This window comes from Diabrotica undecimpunctata, chromosome 8 (assembly GCF_040954645.1).
Source record: "Diabrotica undecimpunctata isolate CICGRU chromosome 8, icDiaUnde3, whole genome shotgun sequence".
NCBI classification, from domain to species: domain Eukaryota; kingdom Metazoa; phylum Arthropoda; class Insecta; order Coleoptera; family Chrysomelidae; genus Diabrotica; species Diabrotica undecimpunctata.
Window position 1 is genome coordinate 76,801,190 of NC_092810.1, and position 22,725 is coordinate 76,823,914.

Here is a 22,725-nt window from a genome sequence, read left to right on the forward strand (position 1 = left end):
ACTTTTACAAAAGACTCGAACGATTAAAAAAAATAACCACAAATTTAAGAGTCTCGTAAAAGGAGTTGTAACACTCTACTACCAATAAAGGTAGGAGTGACCAAAATAGATACCAAATATAACCAAATGTAACTCCACATACTCAGATAATTATCGCTGAATGGGTAAGATAGACCAAGTTGACTCAACAAGGGACACCAGATTTATATATATTGCATATCCAAGGTGAGACAATCATACAGGTTTTATAACCATTCGCAATATAACAACTAAACTCAAATAAAATTGAACATGTCGACCAACACATTACTACGGATGTACCAACGTAATAAAAACAATGGTAGCAAGAGCCAGATCCAAAATCGATTCTACCCTAGACAACAGATTCAAATTTAATATATCCAAGGAGAACAATCAGGCTCATATAAGACTTCTTGCTACACAATACGTAACCTTAAGCTATAACAAAGGATAAAGTATACTGTGTACCAGGTGACTACTGACTGAGACGACATTGGATTCACCTATCTTCAGTTCACATGCTGTTATGAAGTCAAACCATCATAGAAAATAATCGGTCTTATAGTCCTTAACTAGTATACAGCAATAATCTGGCATTCAATAATATTTCGTTGACTAGGCCGAACATCCGGAAGAATCCCAACTCATCTTCCTAGGACTCCCTTTCGTGTCCTTGAAAATTACTAAACCCCAGATTAACGTGCATAACCAGCAAATTCTACACACCAAGAAGATGAATGGTTATGACCATTTATATGAACTAATGAAGGTATAGGTACCAGTATGGAATTATCAAGACAAATATAACTAACTCATTCTGGAATTCTGTAACTATAGCATAAAGCTAGAATGGATGAATAAGAATAGCCAGAAGAAGAGCACATCAGATGTTGGAGACATCCCTATTAACGAATTAACCATAAAATAGTCGACGACAGAAACACATACTAAAATAAGCAGGACTAAAGCGCGCGTAAACCAATTTCCAATGAAACTGCAGATTGAAGTTGTCTCTAGTCGCTAAACAAAATTTTTGAATTTGTAGGGAAAGTTAGGTTTCAACTAAAAATATCCATTTGTCCATTATACAAGAACATCATTAAAGGTATCTATATTATAAAAGGTCTAAACTTAGTGAGCTAAATAAATTAAACGGTTAACTACAGTGAGAATACCATAACTTATAATCAATAGTTTGATAAAAAATGAGTAGACTGAAGACAGATATCTAAAATGTTTGATACATAATATAAAGACTATATTTAACTATACTATCAGGAGATCTAACATCTGGGAAGATGCGTATATCATAACGACAAAAACCATGAGCTATGAATCCGCCCCTTATCGAGGTACCAATTGATAAGGTTGACAGGTTTCGAACCCACGTTCTACACCGTTAAACAACACAACCAGCATTTGCCAAGATGAGTAATCTCAACACTTTGTATCTCTATGCATCTCAACCTATATTAAGACATATATATATATATATTATTATAGTGAATCGACTGGGGTAGACTTTAGTAAATCAACTTGTTTCCGATTCCTTATAAATATAAGTTAACTATATAGTATTCCTCAACTGTATAGTATTAAGGCTAGATAGACCAAATGAAACTAATAACCTTCCAGACTAATACTAATTTTTATACTAACTTTCTCGATACAAATATCAAAATCGTAACCAACGTACATAAAACATACCCAAACCGTATGAAAACAACTATTGTACCAAGGATGACAGTTCTGTACCAGTATTTACGCTATATAATTAAGTAAAAATTACTATTTAACTATCAATAAAAATTTAGTAATAACAAAATCAAAATAAATACAACGTAGCATTTATCCGGGGTTTTCAAATCAAAATCCTATCCAAATCCTAATCATGAACCAATCAAGTATTACCAAAACAAAATTAGAAGGAGAATTAACTTAAGCAAGGTTGTTAAGTTACGTCTTCTTCTGATGATGAAGAGTCCAAATCATTGACAGTATTATCTGGCAGTAAATCCTTCACGTGGAATTGACCGATACGTTTGTTAGACAAACTATCTTTCAGTTCATAGACTAAAGGAGAAATTACCTTACTGACAATACAAGGAATGTATTTCTGACAGAACTTGGCAGAAATCGCATTTCCCTTGCTAGACTTAACGAAGTTCCGTTTCAATACTCGATCGCCAACAAAGAATCGCAAGTCTCTTTTTCTCAGATTATAATGACCTCGTGATCGAAGGTAAGAAGATTTCAACTTCTTCCTAATATAGGCAAAGATCGGGGGTAGATGCTGAAGATCATCTAACCGATGGAGGTTCTCTGAAATTTGAGGAAGATTTACAGAATTGTCTGAAATCAAACCAAAATAATCACCGGATAAAGGCACGTTTCTGCCAAAATTTAGATAAGCGGGAGAACATTTAGTAATCTCATGGACAGACGTTCTTATAGCCTGAGCTATGGAATGGATATATTGGTCCCAAGCTCGATGGTCTTCGTAAGTATAAGATCTTAAAGCAGTTACGATACTGCGGTTCACCGTTCGCTATGGTTCGCCTGTGGATGATATGCAGCGTTATAAAAAATCTTTTGTACCTTGTATTTACTGAGGAGGTCTTTAAAGGCCTTAGATACAAACTGAGGACCATTATCACACGATACTATCTGTGGAACACCAAATAACAAGAAGACTTGCTCCTCTAAAAATTTAACAATAGCAGGAACAGTAGCCTTACGAAGAGAAAAACTAAAGGAAATTTTGTGAAATAATCAACAACTACCAAACAATATGTATTCCCATTGTAACTACGGGGGTATGGTCCAATAAGATCCATAGAGATCATCTGCCATGGGAAATTAATGTTCCTATAGGAACCCATTAATCCAGCTTGTGGCATATTCCTGGGCTTGCATGTAGCACAAACTTTACATCTGGATATATATCGCTTAATTGTATACCGCATGCCAGGCCAATAATATAATTCAGCTATTCTACTAAACGTTTTATAAAAACCAAAGTGACCTGCTGTCACATTATCATGAAATGAAGTCAAGATTTCATCCCTATTTGCTGTGGGGACTACTATTTTCCAATCCGACATATTATTTAAAACTTCTGTGGAACTAACAATATGTTTGTAAAGAACATTGTTTTCCACTTTGAAATCAGGATACCGATCCGGTTCTTGAGCAACCCTAACCAACATCTTTTGATACCATGCATCTGGAATTAAACTAGACAAATCGAGAATATTAACATCAAAGGTACGAGACAAGGCATCAGCTACTACGACACCATTGGCTTTGCGATGTACAATGTTGTAATCAAAAGCTGATAGTTTGCAAATCCAACGGGATAAACGTTGTGATGGGTTACGCATGGAATGTAGCCATAATAAAGAGCTATGATCGGTAATGAGTGTACACTTACGACCCTCTAAATAATACCGGAATGCCTCTAAGCCATGAATAATAGCTAGGAGTTCACGCTCTGTAGTCGAATAGTTCTTCTGAGCTTTGTTGAGTTTCTTACTAGTGTAAGCTATAGGGTGTTCCGCTCCATCTTTCATCTGAAAGAGGACACCACCTGAAGCGGTATTGGAACAATCTGTCATGAGATAGAAGTGTTCGTTAAAATCTGGAGACATCATGACAGGAGCACTAGTGAGAGCTTCTTTAATAAGCCGGAAAGCATCATCGGCTTCAGAAGTCCAGGTAATAGTCTGGCCCTTTTTCCTATTTTTAAGGAGATCAGATATAGAAATAAACGTCATTGGTCCACAATCCTGGAACCATATGTGTTTCGTATTAATCTTAGCAGTACCTTATCAGATCTGTCAATCCTCGACTATCGACTATACCCATATTGAGATTATAGAGAAAAGTATTTTTCTGCCTTAAGAGGAGAATTTAACAGTTAATATAGAAAACAACATATCCCAAAAACTTAAGATTAGGACGACAGAAGTTACATTTTTCTATATTAACTGTTAAATTCTCCTCTTTAAGGCGAGAAAATACTTTCTCTAAAATCTCAATATGTAAATCAAAATCAGGAGTGACAACTATAATGTCATCTAAGTAATAAAACACATATGGTTCCAATTGTGGACCAATGACTAAGTCCATCAGACGACACATGGTCTGAGGAGCTGACACAAGACCAAAAGGCATAGTAACAAATTGAAATAAACCTTTACCACTGACAGCAAAAGCAGTATATTTCTTACTTTCTTCACTTAAAGGAATTTGTAGAAATGCTTTGGATAAATCAATAGAAGAGATATATTTGGCTCTCCGGAGTTTGCTTAAGATGACATCAATTCTGGGGATAGGATAGGCATCCCTGTTAGCAGTGATACTATTTAGCTTACGACCGTCAAAACAAACTCGGAAGGATCCATCCTTCTTTTTAGTTAACCAAAGTGGACTACAATAAGAAGAAGTCGATGGTTCTATAATATTTAAAGAAAGCATTGAATCAATCTCTTTTCCCAAGTCTGCGTGCCACGCTTGAGGTATAGGATATTGATATTGTCTAAATGGAGTAGACGTATTTACCTCAATAGTGTGCGAAATTAGAGAGGTACGGCCTAATTTGTCTTTCGAAGAGATCGATGAAAATTTGGACATAATGGCCTCTAATTGTTTCTGCTGTGAAACTGATAAACTAGAAAAATCATGGATGACAGTAAGAGTGGATAAATTCAGTGGAGAAATACACAATGAAAAATCTGAACAATCTAAGGTACTATTAAATATATTTAGAAAATCCATGCCAAGAATTATGCTCTGAGATAGCGCGTGAATTATATAAAACGTAATGTTCCTCCTGATATTAGCCACTAAAATTTCGGTTTCAAATTTACCTACTATAGATTGGATTGTTCCATCTGCAGTTGAAACTTGCAGGGAGGAAATAGGTGATATGCTAATGTTAGCTTTATCTAACATTTCTAATGAATGGGAACCTAGTAATGAAATATTGGAGCCACTATCCAATAATGCCAAACAAGATTGTCCTAGAATCTCAATTTGGAGATATGGTCGATTATCGTTACATTTCTTAACTAATAAAGAATTTATATCTAAGCCAGAGACTCTAGATATAGAATAGTCATTATAAGGTACTAATATAGAACTATCATTATCATTTTTAACATCAAAACTTGGTACAGATGACAGAACTGTTTCCTGGTCCATATTATTAACATAATTACACCTAACATTTAATAAAGGAGAAGATACTCTAGAATTGAGAACGTCAGAATGGAGTGCTTTGGGTTTCCAAGTTACTTTTTTCCTTGATTCGACTTGTTGTGGCGTTTGTGCTTTGTTGATGATTTCTCTGATAGGGGACCTGACCTTGAATTGCTGGACCCTGCTTGACCTACATTTCCTTCCACGACGGTGGTTGTGCTCCCTGATGGGATTGTAGACGGAGGAACGCTCAGGGTACGAGCCTCGGTCTGCTCGTTTCCCGAACACTTATGGCAATTCCTCTTGAGAGTGTTATCTCTTCCACAACCATGACAAAATATATGTGTCCTTGGTTTTCCACACTCATAAAATGTGTGTCCAGCTTCATGGCAATTCCAACATGATAAATTGGAATTTAAAACCGACATGTTACTAGATTTCTGATGCCATGATCGATTTGAAAATTGATACGGAGTGGACGAAGGACCTGAAGTAGGTCGAGATGAGGTCGGAGGATGTGAAGACCAAGACAGAGTTTCTTCAATTCTCTTACATTTGTCAGTCAAATCTTCAATGTTGTGGATATCCACCAAGGCTAACTGAGCATGATAGAAAGGTAACAAACCTTTTAAAATGATTTTGATTTTTGCAGAGTCAGATAAGGGAGTATCTAACTTACTACACATACCCAAAATATTATTTATAAACATCGTGACTGATTCACCAGGTTTCTGTTTACGGGATTTGATCTCATCCAGTAGATCATCCTGGAATGAATAGGGGAGAAAATCAGACTTCAACTTCTGCACTAAATCAGACCAACAAGACAAACGACCCCTATTATTCATAAACCACGTAAATGCAGAATCTGTGAACAGTTCAGCTGAAGCAGCGAAAAGATCATCCTCTGAAACACCTCTAGATATCCTTAGACATTCAACACGCTCTAAAAAAGAAATAACATCAATGTGTTGAGTTTGACCAGAAAATGTAATACCCCATTTATGCACTTGAACTGGTTTGGAATATGAAAAACTAGGGACTATGTTAATTGGAGCATTAGGAGTGGAAGAAGCAATAGGGTTAACTCTAGAGTCGAGTTCACCCTCCAAAGTAAGTATCCTAACCGAGACAGACCTTTTGAAGGAGTGTTGATCCTCATCAATGCAACTCAGCAAGTGGACACGACCTGAAATGTGTGCTAAGCGAGAAGTTAGTCGACCATACTGACTGTCATGCACAGTTCCTCTAAATTCGCCTATTTTCTGAGCTAAGTCATCGAGAGTCACGGATATTCCTTGCTGTTGTTCTTCAAATGGAATCGATCCAGCAGAAATTTGAGTAAAACTCCTATTGCCCTCCTCCTGTTTCAAGGCTCCACGCAAGACCTTGCGCTTTGTATCAACATTAGGTAAATCCTCAATATTAATACCCCTAATTTTGAGTTCATAATCCAACTCACTAACTAATAAATGTTCTACTTTAAATGAAGACATTATGAAAATATATCAAATATTGAACCTCTACACCAAAATACAAGACCACCGTATTTACCAAACAAGTCGAATTATAGTAATGTAAATTTGTATTAATATTATGAAAAAAATATTAATTCAATATAACGAATATTAAAATAATTAAAGTAATTACAACTATATCAAAATATTAAGTTAAGAAAATATACTCAAATATTGTTTAAATAAGATCAGACCACAATTATTAAAATATACTAAAATTTATCAAATTGACTGTACTGTACTGCCCCAATGTATCTTAACAAACTAAACGATATGTATGATGGTATATTAACTGAGTACAAGATTATCTAATATAAGTGTATATAGCCACAGTTACCAAATATATCTAAATATTTTAATATAATAACACTAAAATATAACTTATGTTACTACTAAGGCACCACGTTGGGTCAAGCCAATTGTTACCGATAAAAAAAAAGGATATGGCTAATTTTGACACATTAAAAGGAAAAGCCTGAGATGGTGAAGCCAATATTAGAAATTAAGTAAGATTTATGGTTAAATAAAATTTAAAATTAATCAATTATTATTTTAATAAGATTAAATAACAGGGAATGTAACCAATACAAAAGAAAATATAAAATTTACTTGAAGTACTACAATAGAATAGGCTTAGCTCAAAAGAATGAGAGTAGTGCTCAGAGAGGAGGTTGGCACGTTTGCTTGCCTGTAGTAACCTAAGATAGTTAGATCAATCCTAAGATGATCTTGAGATGGGCGCCAGGGTGAATTTTGAATATCACTCCAATTTGGGATATATGTAATTATATACTAACTGAAAAATAAATGATAGGAAACAAATAAAAATCAGAAATGCTTTATACACTATATTCAAATCTTATGTACTATCCCAACCCTATACTTATATACCCTAACCAATTATTAAAATATATCCCCAAAATATATTTACAAAAAAAAACAGTTACCTAAAAAAAAATGACCCAAAATATAATAATTATATACAACAATTGATTTACACTGTCCTCTGGCAATGAGGTAAAATGGTCTGGGATTATTGGTTGGATAACTCACTTGGAGTAAATAATAATTAAAATATTATAAAACAATTAAGTACTTATATAAGTTACAAAAGGGCAGTTTAAAATATGAGAATAGTCAGTTAAGACATTAGAACAATACATACATCAATTTAACAAAATAAAGGTACGTACTAGTAATCATAAAATGGGATAAAGTATCCTGACCACTTATCATAAGGGTTATGTAAAATATTAATAACGAAATAAATACAAGGTAAATAGAGAATGACAAATTTAAACAAGTAAAAAGATTCAACAAGTTGAGGGTACTACCCAGGGATTGTGCACAAACCTGTTTGTAACCCACTTAGACTGAAGGCCTAAGTATCCAAGTATATATTATAAAAAAATTGAAATTTAAATTATAAAGTTAATAAAATATAATGGTGCTTAGTAACTCTTTTGTTGAAAAGGGAGTTACTTAATCTGCTGTCCAGTGTTCAGGTAGTGGATGGCTCTAAGATGGATCAGCCTATGCTCCGTGTATCAGCCTTTAAGGACTGGCAGACCAACCAAGTGTTGTAGTTCTTTCTCCCAAATCAAATAATCTCCTTTTCATAAATAAAAATGTACTTCTTCCCAAAATCAAAAAAAATCTTCTGTCCCAAATAAAATGTGATTCTTCCCCAAATTAAAACTTCTTTCCAAATAAAATGAAATTCCAAACTTGGAAGTTGGAGCCGGCAGGCTATAAGAAAAGAAAACTTTTTTTATTCTGTGTTCTTGTATTTAATATCTATAGTTTTTGTTCTAGTAACAAAAACTAGAATATATTTGCCATTAGGTGACCTTGGCTCAAAAATATAGTGTGACTGCACTGGAATATATTATAATTTGTATCTATATATATAAAAAAAATAGGAATGATATTTGGATATTTGTAGTAAGCTGAGAAGATTTAGATGATTGGGAACTGGCAAATTTAAATGGAAGATGTGTGATAACTTACCAGAACTTATTTGGGAGTTTTATTTTCCATAAATCAACGTAACTTCTTAATGCACAAAACTAAATACGTCTTAAACAACAATAAAAATATTCTTCACCTTTCCCCCAAAAAAAAAACAATAAAATAACTTAAATTCTTTTTTTACTCCCTTCAAGTACTGCCTGCCGCAAACTCAACAACTCATCTCCTTCAAGTTCTGTTACAAAATGGCCATTACATTATTCTTTTTCCCTTTTGACGAGGGAATCGATTATCTTATCATCGATATCGATAATCATAATAATGAAATATGAGATCGTATTGTGGGTTGCATACTCCAACGGCGGCAGATTAGTAGTTAATGTAGGGATTCAGTTTGCTAACGTTCAAAATTTTAGATTATTAACGATCGTATCGTTACAACAGTTTTTGTGGAGCAGTCATAACCATCTACTTTTGCACCGCAGATCGTAATTTCGCCACCATTAAGAGCATGTTGTACGTCTGGAAACTGACTCAGCCATTTTAACGATGCCAGGCTATACGTCTCCTTTATGTCCTGTTTTACAACTCCAATAGTGTGTGGTTGCAGATATTTGGACCTATATATAGTCATACAAACACTAGCAATGGTCAGATATTGGAATGGGTCTATGTTGGCTATTCGCAAAAATTCCTTGCGAAATTCTAAACACCCACGCCTCAGAATATCTATATTAGAGTCACAGTAAGCATGAAGTTCTTTTTGAAAATCAAATACATATGCTTCTTGCACGTGCTCAGCATGCCATTTTAAAAAGGTTTCTCTTTGTGAGATTTTCATTGTATTTGGACTGTAATAAGATGTGTCAGGGAGTGGTCCAATGTATGAATGGTTTTCTAGTTTGTTAAAATAATGAGGAAAATAACCTTTTTTCAACTCAGTCAATCCAAATGTTTTCGGAAAAGCTGCTAAGGGTCCAGCAACAAAATTCGAACTATCAATTATTTTTAATAGCAGCTACTTCCAGCAGCATCAGTTTTGACCCGTTGTAGATGGTCTACGGCTTTATCGTGTTTTCTACACAGTATTTTAAAATAAAATACGAATCGTAACTTTTCCCGTTGTGAGCTACTGCTGTATAACCCCTGTGTTTCTCAGAAATTAACCATTTACAAAATTCTACGTTATTTGTAAAAACGTATTTGTTACCAGTATAATCATGGACTATTATAAGATTTGGCACATGTATTCTGGTATCCTGCATTGCCTCATAATCGAAAAATAAATATTTTTCTGTATACGTGCAACGATTTATGGGAGTGTTAGAGAGGCCGTTGCATTTACATGGTTCTTTACAAATAGTTTTTGCTTTAGTATTGTATTGACACCCCTTATTTACTTCGTTACTACGACTATTAAATATACAAGGTACGCCACAAAATCCTCCTTTGGCGGGTGTTTTCATCATATAGCACTGATGTGTAGCTATCTCTACGAATGTGTTACAATTCCTGCACATCGAGTAGCCACACACATGCTCCTTGACTCTTTTACATACTTTATTGCACTTTTCACATTTAAATACTTCTTTGCAAACTTCTGTATGGTTTGCCAGACATTCATCATTGTAGCAATAACGATTACAGTTCTTGCACAGAATTTTGTTTTGGATGGCGTGCTCAGGTTGTCTGCAAATCGTGCAAAGTGGTGCTTTCTTGCACTTGTGCTTGTTTCTGCCCTGATAAGGTGTATCGCACTTTTTACAATAATAATTAGTACCGTACAAACCTTTCAAACTATGTATAACGTCGAAGTGATTTCCATTTTTGTATAAATAAATTTTGGTTGTTTTTTCGGGACCCTCGTAGATAAGAGTATTAAAATTTTCTGCACAAATAATCTTTATCTGCACATCCAACAGTTCTTCGGCCTTCTTAAAATCATCCAAAGTAAAGCCATCGTTATAGCAACCACCCAACAGACCACAAAGTTTTTCCGCCAAAACCGTCTGAAATTTTCGACCCTTTCGCATATTTTTCACATCACTATCTGTTATCTTGTACCCTAAAATCTCTGTTGTGATATATGTAAGAGCAGTTACGATTGCTCTAGCCCCGCATTAAGTGTCATTGTTTTTAATTCGGGTAATGCTCTTTTTGGTTCGACGATCCTCTGACAAATTTATCATTCTACGACGGCCGCTATCCCTAGGCATCTTAAAAATTTGAATATCAAATTTTGTGTCACCCAAAAGAACAGTGTCGCTAGATGTTAATATGTTTTCAACTTGTTGCAACAAATTGTCCATATTGTCTTCTGTGGTTACTTTTGTCGATATCGGATGATTGAAATTGTCATTGTGGGCAATTATGCGAATTTTATCACCTTTTTGTAGCCACCCTGTTTCTTTGCATCATTCAGTGCATTTTCCAACAGATTTTTCAAATTATCTTCGCCGTGACTAAGAGAATCCCGTGTATGCTGCTCGCAAGAGAGTTGGAAACTATGTAGGTACGCACAAAATGTAGTTATGAACCTACGCGCTAAAACCTTCAATGACCACATTGTTTTGAAAATTATCAAAAACTGTAAAATTTTTCAAAAAACTAAAAAATTATAAAATTATTCAAACGTGTACAAATTCAAAATTGAAAATGTACTATCTATTTTTCAAAACATTAAAACAAGTTACTTACTGCACGTATACTAATAAGAGCAAGAGCTGATACGAACAAGAGCTAATAAGAGAGAGAGCACGTCTTATCAGTATGACTGTCTGGCAAGAAATGAGAGTAAATCTTCTAAGTAAAAGTTATGTATATTGTCATTTGTAAATACTTATGAATACTGCATTTTAATTTGTATTGTATTATTATATTAAATTATGTTGCGGTGTATTGTATTGTATTTTTGTATTAATAACAAAATAAACAGTGAATTTTACTGCAGAGTACGTCTAAATTTTTTTTGCATTCAACTCCTTTATATATATATATATATATATATATATATATATATATATATATATATATATATATATATATATATATAGAAATGTAGCCATAAGCTCCCTTACTATTAAGAATCAGCAGATTCCGATATCCGACGTTATAAATAGGAAGAAATCAATATTTTTATTATTATTGTAATTATTATGTTTCAATAGTCAAGTTTAAATCATTAAATGTAGTAGTTTGTAGAATTTCTCAAAAATTGTAACTTTTTCGAAATAAAGATTTTTTTTTGGGAATATCGACGTTGAAGAAACATTTCTGGCGCTGCGAACCACAGGATATTTCATACAGAAACATAGTCGTTTCCTGGTCTACATTAGTTTAATGAAATCCTGAAGAACCTGGTAAAAGAGAAAAATGTATTGGAAATCAAACACGATCATCCTTGCGTAAGTTTTTCCTTTCTTTACCATTGTTTATGAGCATTTATTATTTTAATTGAATTCTTAAACATTTACATTGAATTTATTATTTATTGTTTATTGAATTTATATTATTTATAACATTTTACTTCAACGAATTTTTATATATACTCGCATTTATATTTTTGCATATATTTTATGAGTACATTGAATGATATTTCCCAAAATAGTATCGAAAATTTAAGTTTACTATTCGACAATTTAAATCTAAAAATAAAAAGAAATCTACAAACCTCTAAATCTAAGCCTGCATCTAAATTACGTTCCAAAATGCCGATGACCAATAGCGATATTGCTAGCCTTTGCTCAACTCTGCCCGAATTGTCTTCTGGAGACAACCTCTCCACCTTTATCAAAGCAGTAGATAATTTAATAGTTTTCTTAGGCACCCAAGATTTAAATCTGTCCCAAGAATTTATCTTAAATTCCCATATCGTATCTCGAATTAAAGGAGAACCTAGAAATTTCTTAAACTATTCTAATAAAACCAATTGGACAGAAATTCGTCCAGCGTTATTAACTAAATACGGAGACAGACGTTCCGAAGACATATTAGTAACACAACTATCCACTACCGTCCAAAAACATAGTGAATCCTACGACAATTATCATCAGAGAATAACTACAAATCTGAACGATTTACTCCAACACATCACCCTAAACGATAATCCCGCGACAGTAACTTTTAAAACTCCATACTTCAAAAACATTGCCCTCAAAACTTTCTGTACCGGAATCAACGAGCCTTATTGCGAATACTTATCGCATTTTGAATTAAATTCCCTAGAAGAAGCCCTTCAAAAGTGTATTGCCTACGATAACCACAAAAATCAACAACAATACATGAACTTCCTTAAGAGCCAACAAAACAAAAAGGCCCCACTCAAAAATAAACCCTATCAATCTTCGAATAATCAAAGATCCACAAACTTCCAACCCACGCATTCAAATTATGTGAGACCTTCAACTCACAACACAGAGCCCAATTTTAACTTCACTCCACAACAGAACTATAATTTTCCTCAGAGACAAAATTTCAGTTCTCACGAACAAAATCAATCCTTCCAACGAAACAATGTTCCGAAAAACAACCAACAAAGATTAAATAAATATAAAGCTCCTCGACCCCAACCAAATTTTGCTACTCCAATGAGCGGTGTTCAAACTACCACAACCAGAAACCATCAGCCCATGACAATTACAACTAATAGAAGCCACAATTTTCACATAGATTCAAATGATATCCAATATTTCGAAAATGATTTCGAAAATTACGAATCCGAACAAGAGCCCGATTTGCATGATGAAAATCATCAGGATTTCAAGCCATCCCGTTAGACGATCATCCACCCCCTGTATAAACCTACATAATATCGAAAGTTCCCCTGGGTTACCCTGCTTCGTTACACCCAAAACACATCTACGCGTTTTAATCGATACCGGCGGTTCCCATTCAATTTTAAATCCGCGAGCTCTCAAACTATTTGATAAAAATCATATTTATCGAAAACCTTTTTCGCTAACGTCAATGAAAATTACTTCCAAGCACGACTTAAATATTAAGACGCCACTATTCCTAGAATATGGAATTCCACAAACATTCGACGTAAAAATTGCTGACTTTAGTCAACACTTTGATTTCCTCCTTGGAACTTACGATCTGAAAAGATTCCACGCCACGATTAGCTACGCAACTCATACTTTAACCTTTGAGAATCCTCATGTTAGCATTCCATTTGAAACTTTATACCAAAAAATTCCAGTAAGCGTTCATAATGGCGAAGTTTTATTGCACGAAAGACACTTTCAAGGTATCAAAATTCCCCATTCTATTCACGTTGCAAAAAACGGCTTTCTAGACACTTTCGACTTACCTATGCCTATGAAATTTAATAAGAGAATTGAAGTTGAGAACCTTTGTAATTATAATATAGTAAAAATTCCAATGACGCATTTTAATGAAAACAAAATCCGTACTTCGCATTTAAATAACGAAGAAAAATACAAAATTATAAGTCTTTGCAAAAAATTTAAAGACGTATTTTACGACGAAAATAAAAATTTAACTTCACGTCAGCTGTTAGACACGAAATTAAAACTAAGGATGAAAATCCAATTTATGTAAAGGGATTTCGGCATCCCAAAGCAATGCAGGAAGAAATAAAAAAACAAATAAATAATTTATTAGATAATAAGATAATTCGACCGTCAATTTCACCGTACTCAGCTCCAGTTTGGATAGTACCAAAAAAAGCTGATGCCTCAGGTCAGAAAAAATTTAGATTAGTAATTGATTACAGGAAGCTCAATGATCATACTGAAAGTGATCGCTACCCACTTCCTTAGATAGATGAGATACTGGATAACTTAGGAAAAACCAGTTATTTCACAACATTAGATTTAGCTCAAGGTTACCATCAGATTGAAGTTCATCCGGATTCTATTCGGAAAACAGCCTTTTCAGTTCCGCATGGTCACTTTGAATTTTTACGTATGCCCTTTGGTTTAAAGAATAGCCCAGCAACATTCGAAAGGTTAATGGACAATATTCTTAGGCCCTTTATTCATAAGTTTTGCTTCGTCTACATGGACGATGTCATTATTTTTTCCAAGTCACTGCAAGAACACTTAGTTCATATTGCGACTATTTTTGACACTTTTAGGAAAAATAATTTAAAAATTCAGTTAGACAAATCCGAGTTTCTTACGAAAGAAGTTTCTTTCTTAGGTCACGTAGTGACAACCGAAGGAATCAAACCTAACCCAGCAAAAATCGAAGCTATAGAAAAATATCCTCTACCAAAAACAGTAAAAGAAATTAAATCATTTCTTGGTTTAATCGGTTACTACCGAAGATTCATACCCAACTTTGCAAAAATAACGTCCCCATTTTCGAGATGTACTCGAAAAGGAGCAACTATCGACCCCACAAATCCAAATTATTTAGAATGTTTTGCAAAATGCAAACAATTGTTAACTAATTCTCCAGTCTTACAATATCCAGACTTCGAAAAGCCTTTTGTACTGACTACAGACGCCTCTAATATAGCTATAGGATCAGTATTATCTCAAAATAATCACCCTATTGCCTACTATTCCCGAACTCTAAATTCCGCAGAACGAAACTACTCCACTATTGAAAAAGAACTTTTAGCCATACTAGATTCTTGTAAACACTTCCGTATGTATTTATACAACCAAAAATTCACCGTAGAAACAGATCACAATCCTCTCGTATGGATCTACAAAATTAAAGACCCCACTTCTAGATTAGCCCGATGGAGACTTAAACTAGAAGAATATGATTTTGAAGTTAAATATAAAAAAGGCAAAGAGAATCAAGTTGCTGATGCTCTTAGCCGAGTCCAAATAAATGCCCTAAGTTCGAGTTCAGAATGTGCTGAACCCCCGAATTCAGAATGTGCTGAACCACCCGACAATTTCGACATAGACGATTTCCTTGCCGATTTTGACAACTTACAAAACAGTACTAACACACAACATACATCAGTTGAGAACCCTATCACTGGAATAGAGATTTCACCTGAACCAATTAATTTATCCTCAAACCAAATTATTTTTAAACCAGAGTCAAATAATTTTGAAATTAAATACAAAAGAATTTTTAACAAACACCGTTACACTGTCACTTTGACAAATAATTGGAAAACAGAAATAGCAAATACCTTCCAAAATATCCTTAGACCAAATCAAAAATTTGCAATAACAGTCCCTCACGAATTTAGACCTTTTATCTGTAACTATTTTAAAGAAAAAATAAATTCCACAGTCAAAGCAATATTTTGCAATATACTACTTCAGGACATAGAAGAAGAAAACCAACAAATAGAATGCATAAAGAAATATCACGTAGAAAATCACAACGGAATAATTGAAACCTACAAACATTTAAAACAAAAATTTTACTGGCCCTCAATGCAGACAACTATTTCTAATTTTATCAATAAATGCGAAATTTGCCTAAAAAATAAATACGAACGACGCCCTTATAAACTTCCCCAATTAGGACCGGTGTTAGGTCAAAAACCTTTTGATATATTACATATCGATCTATTCCACTGCAATAAAAACCTGTATCTCACAATAATAGATTCTTTTTCCAAATACGGTCAATGCTATAAGCTCACCGACAAAACTTCCATTTCCATACTAAATAAATTAAGACACTACTTTTCGCACCACAATTACCCAAAAAAGATTGTATGCGACAGCGGCACCGAATTTAATTCCGCAGTCATTAAAGAATTCCTAAATATCCACAAAATCGAAATACATTTTACAACAGTAAACAATTCTTCCTCAAACTCTCCAGTAGAGCGCTTTCATTCAACTCTTATTGAAAAACTTAGGACCTTACAAGCCCAAAATCCAAATGATTCGTTAGATGACATTCTAACACACGCCATTCTTATTTACAACCAATCAATCCACAGTTCCACAGATTATTCCCCGTTCTCAATTCTGTACGGACCCTATGCAGAAGAAATACATTTCGACTTTGATCTTCCGATATACGAAACATATAATCAAAGACATAAAGAAGAACTCCAACCCTTTATTGCAGAACTATATAATAAACAAAAACAAAAAAGACAACAACTTTTAGATAGACAAAACGAAAATGCCGAAGATATTCCGGAAATAGACCTTACAAAATCCCTATATGTTTCTAAGAAAAAACATAAGTCCAAATTACAAGCCCCTTTCTCCACTATTCATCCAGAAACGCAAGACAAAACAAAAATAATCGGTAAAACAGATAAACAAAATTTAACAAGCACTCACCTTAAATATGTAAAACGAATACGAAAACATGTAGATAAACCTACTCAAGACCCAAATTTTTCACAGGACAATCCTCGCCCTGGTCCATCCACTCAATATTCAGGAGATTCCGAATAATGGTTACTATGCTGAAGAGATAGGCAAATCAAGAGAAATCTCCCACTATCACAGACATTTTCTTCACATTCCACTAGACAAATTATCCGACAGTATTGACGCTAATCCGACAAGCTATTTCAAAGATCACTTCAAAAATGCACCTCTCTCGCTACTGTACTCCCAATACACCCACATACAAGAACAAACAAAAGACGATCTACACAAGATTACGCGAAAACAGAAACGCGGACTTTTTAATTTTCTAGGTACAGCCATCAAATACGTGACTGGAAATCCAGACGACTCTGACTTAGACTTGTTAAAATCACACATAATCTCTTTAGAAAATAAACAAAACGAAATCATAAAAAAATTTAATAACCAAATATCGTATGGAAACTCTTTTAACACGAGATTCGATAAACTTTTAGAAAAACTGAATTCTGATAATTCAATTCTCATATCTGCACTCAACAAATTATCAGCTGATTTTGACAGCTATATCATTCTACACAACGAGATAATAAATCTCCAAAATATAAACGAATTTCTAATGAAACTTATTAGAACCATTACTTTATCTGAACTTAATATCTCCAATATAGAATTATTCACTTTAAAGGAAATAATAGACCTTAAAGAGAACCTTCTCAAAATTTATCCCAGAAATTCAATTCCCAATAGTAATGAACACCCTTATGAACTTATAGAATCAACAAAAACTTTAGTTTGTGTAACTTCAAATACAATGCTCATAATAATTAAAATCCCTATACTCCATGAAATTCCTTATACTACCTATAAAATCTATCCCATTCCAAACAAGGATCATGTTATGATTCTGCCACCTGCAAGCTACTATACAAATAATAAATGGTTCAACACTTGTATAGGACAAGGCGATAACATAGTTTGTTCCAACTATGTACAATCCAAATGTAACATACCCAATGTAGATAATTGCACAAAAACATTAATCACAGAGAACTTTTTCCAAGAAACCAGCAAAGTCATATTGCTAGGAATAGTTCACCCAATGAGAATCCAGCAGATAGAAATTAATTCAACCAGCCTCTTGACGACAGATGTACCAATAATGATTGAAGGTATCCAATTTAATAAAAAGACGTCTCAAGATATTTCCATTTCAAAAATTGTTCCAATAAAATTAATACCAAACCATGAGATGAAAATTGAAAAATTAACAATCCCAGAGACACATGGCCAAATTCAACCAATAGATACCATAGAAGTACTACCCCGATTATCCATAGGACTGAGCACCACTTCTGTTATAATATTTTTAACTATTTTAGCTTTCCTAATAATCTTCCTAATTAGGAAAAGAAAACGAATTTCCAAAATCCTATTTGGAGAAAAATTGCATCCTGCCCAGATCCAGATACTAGACGAGCTGATAGCCGAAGTAACCAAAACTTCGAGGACGAAGTCCCAACCAATGGAGGGAGGAGAAATGTAGCCATAAGCTCCCTTACTATTAAGAATCAGCAGATTCCGATATCCGACGTTATAAATAGGAAGAAATCAATATTTTTATTATTATTGTAATTATTATGTTTCAATAGTCAAGTTTAAATCATTAAATGTAGTAGTTTGTAGAATTTCTCAAAAATTGTAACTTTTTCGAAATAAAGATTTTTTTTTGGGAATATCGACGTTGAAGAAACATTTCTATATATATATATATATATATATATATATATATATATATATATCATCATCATCATCATGTGCAGCTTTATCAACCGTTTCCAATTACGGTGCAGCCTCCCTTATTTCAATGTTATTCTATGTTCTTATTATTATTCGACGATGTCTTAGTTATACGTTGTTCTAATAATTTGCGCTCATTTGCGCCCATATTTTTCTATCTTGTGCTATTCGAGACCACGTTGTTCCTGTTAATTTTCTAATATCATAATCCCATCTGAGATTCGGGCGCCTCTTTGGTCTCTTAGCGTTCCTGGGGTACCACATAGTTGTTCTAGTGGTCCATCTGTTATCTGTTCTTCTTGCCATATGTCCTGCCCATTGCCATTTCAGGGATTTTATTCTTTGGATTACATCAGTCACCTGGGTTTGCCTCCGTATCCATTCAATTCTTTTACGATCCCTCTTTGTTATCCCTAGCATACATCTTTCCATTGCTCTTTGACTTACTTGGAGTTTCGACGTTATTTCTCTCTTTAATATCCAAGTTTCACATCCATATGTCAAGACGGGTAATATGCATTGATCAAATACTCTCTTCTTGAGGTATAGTGGCATTTTGGACTTGAAGACTATGGAATTTCGTCCGAATGCTGACCACGCTTGTTTTATTCGTCTGTTGATTTCCGGAAGTAGTGATCCCGATTTATGTATGAGCTGTCCCAGGTATATGTATTCATCTACTACTTCTAGCGAGGTTTCATTAATTTTTATTTCCACGTTGGCGATCAGATCATTGCAGATTATTTTAGTCTTTGCTAGGTTCATTTTTAGGCCTACCTCATTGCTGGCTGTATTAAGGTCATTAATTTGCAGTTGTAATTCTTCAGGACTTCTAGCAATTAGAATGATGTCATCAGCGAATCTAAGATGGTTTAGGTATTCTCCATCTATACATAGACCTTGGTTGTTCCAGTCTAATTTCCGGAAGATATTTTCTAAGGTTGCAGTGAAGAGCTTAGGGGATATGGTGTCTCCTTGTCGGACTCCTTTCTGAGTGGGAAATTCTGGGGTATTTTCATATATGCTTACTCTAGCTGTGGCCTCTTTGTATATATTTGCTAGCGTTTCGACATATGGTTTATCTACTCCTTGGTCGACAAGAGCTTCTATGACTGCTCTTGGGTATACGGAGTCAAATGCCTTCTCGAAGTCTATGAATGCTAGCGCCAGTGGTAGATCATATTGCTTTGTTCTGCTCATTACCTCCCTTAATGTTTGAATATGATCCATTGTGCTGAAGCCACTTCTAAAGCCTGCTTGCTCTCGGGGTTGTGCAGCGTCAAGTGTGTTCTGTATTCTGTTGTTAATGATTTTGGTAAATACCTTGTATATTACAGGTAGCAAGCTGATCGGTCTATAATTTCTAATGTCTTCCTTGCTACCTTTCTTGTGAATAAGGATTATGTTGGCTGAATTCCACTTTTTTGGAATATGTCTCGATTTTAGTCTGTGTATATTTTTGCTAGGATTTTCCAAGTTGTTTTACCAGCAATCTTTAAAAGTTCGGCTGTAACACCGTCATTACCGGCTGCCTTGCCGTTCTTCATACTTTTAAGAGCTGCCTCTACCTCATCCACGAGAACATCTGGTACATCTTCTTGAACCGCAATTTCTTCTTCGCCTATTTCTTGTGCTTCCGGAGCTTTATATAGACCCTCGTAGAATTCGGTTACATGTTTTATTATTTCATCCCTATTTGTGATCCTTCCGTTGTTGTTTCCCAATGCTATTATTTGCTTTCTACCGATTGTCAACTTACTCTTGGTTTTCCTATAGCTTTTACGGTTTTCGATTGTATTTTGTACAAGTCGTTCATTGTAGGTTTTTATATCTTCTGCGATCTTTTTCCGTATTACTTTGCACAGTTCGGTATATTCAATTCTATTAATATTGGAGTTAATTTTCATTTCTCTTCGTTGTTTCAGGAGAGCTGTTGTTTCATCTGAAAGTTTTCTATTGCTGTTGTGTGTTTGTGATCCTCCAACTTCTTTGGCGCAATTTAAGATTGTTTCCATTAAGTGTGTGCTATTGGTTGGGTCTTGTAATTTTTCTTGAATTAAATTTTGATAGCGTTCCGAGTTGTTGCTTAGGTTAGTGATATTTACCCCTGCAGTTGGTTTCTGGAGTAATTTCATTCTTTCTAGTTTAGTGTTTAGAACGACCCGAGATCTAATTAGTCTGTGATCGCTACCTGTTCGGAATTTGTTGAGCACACTTACATCCTTTATGGTTTTCAGCTTATTAGTTAGGATGAAATCTATTTCGTTATATATATATATATATATATATATATATATATATATATATATATATATATATATATATATATATATATGTTGAAATGATATTATTTAAAAAATTAATTTATAAGTTACACATTAGATAATATTAGATATTTGGTTATTTTAATAAGTTATATACCTCACATAAATAAAAATTATTTATGTGAGGGCATTTTTAAGAAATTGGCATATAATAATTGTAAAAAGTTGTATTTTAATTTTGTAAATATATTTAAGTGAGCCATGTGCATAGGCAACCAACTATACAGTAAGTGACTGACAGAAATTAAGAATTTTTAGGAATATAAAGTGGGGTTATAATAATAATGTTAGTTTAAAATGTTTAATTTATATATATTTAATGATTTAAATGTTTATTCTGATCTGAAAAGCCTAAATGTCAACAAAATTATCAATGGAACATTAACGAATTCTCCAGAATGCAGAGTTTGACCTTTGTTTATGTTGGAACATTCTGGAATAATGATTATGTCGGTGGATCGAATAGATATTTTTTTCGAGAACATCCATATAGAAGAAATAGAACTAAATCGAACATGATTTCTTACCAGATGGTTCTGGAAGATTGAAAAGATATAAATACCCGTGATTTGGATTCAAGATGGCCAGTTTATTATGAAAGTTAGTAGAAGATAGACTCATTTAGTTAGTGAAGTCAATTGTTCAGAATTTTCAAGACAGTCAATCAGTTACAAATAGTCCAATTGTTTAATATAGTGAGTTAAATGAAGATTAAAAATTATGCACATTTATAATTATACACAAATAATTATTGAAGATTAAAAAAGTATATTAGAAGAATATTGGAAGAAATTAAAATTATATTATGATTGGAGATTAGTATAAATCAACTTATAATAATTGGATATTAGTATATTGAAAAGAAGAATAAATATAAATGCTGTTTTGCCGGTTTGCTTGGTGGTTTATAAATGCTGGTGAAGAAAAATATATCTTAAATTGGTAGAAGCTGATAATTGGAAAAAGTAATTTCACAAAAACAAGGATAACGGAAGTACGAAGACATTCAGTGGTGATTAGAATATATATAGTGGAAAACAGTTCATTTAGGCATTCAGTGAAAGAAAGGTACAAAATTTTGTTAATATAATTTAGTTAGTGTCATAACAATTTCAATTTTGAAGATAGTTTGTTTAAATTTAACATTGTCTATAGAATTTAATTAGTTTTATAAGAATATCAATTTAAAGATAGTTTATTTTAAATTTACATTGGCTAGGTTAGATATATATGTGTGTTTCATAATAGTTATAATAAAGATAATTTAAAAAAGTACTTACAAACTAATTCTTTGAGAACCGCGATAAAAACCCTATATTATTAAAAATACTCATTGCTCATCATTCAAACAAACAATACATCATAACAATTTGGCACCCAACGCGGTGGCTCTCTATTTAAAAGAATTAGTTTGGGAAGATAAGTGCTCTCATATAATTAAATTAATTATCAGTAGAAAGAAAAAATTATAGATTTTATTTTAATTATATTTGAACAAGTAAAGTCTCAAAATGTCTCAAGGAAAGAAAGGTACAAAAAGCAAAAAGAATGAAGAAGATGTGGAAGTAGAAACACAACCTATACAAGAGGAGAGTTTAGTTCAAGTTCCACAAG

General features: G+C 33.6%; 1 protein-coding gene across 1 annotated transcript; it reads right to left on the reverse strand.

The window, feature by feature from the left end:
• Positions 1-4,851: 4,851 nt before the first annotated feature.
• LOC140447707 (uncharacterized) lies at positions 4,852-9,095 on the reverse strand. Its single transcript, XM_072540512.1, has 2 exons — positions 8,751-9,095; positions 4,852-8,489 (listed from the first exon to the last, which is right to left on the reverse strand). The coding sequence occupies exon 2, from the start codon at positions 6,717-6,719 to the stop codon at positions 5,316-5,318; it is 1,404 nt and encodes a 467-aa protein (XP_072396613.1). The 5' UTR covers positions 6,720-8,489; positions 8,751-9,095; the 3' UTR covers positions 4,852-5,315.
• Positions 9,096-22,725: the final 13,630 nt, after the last annotated feature.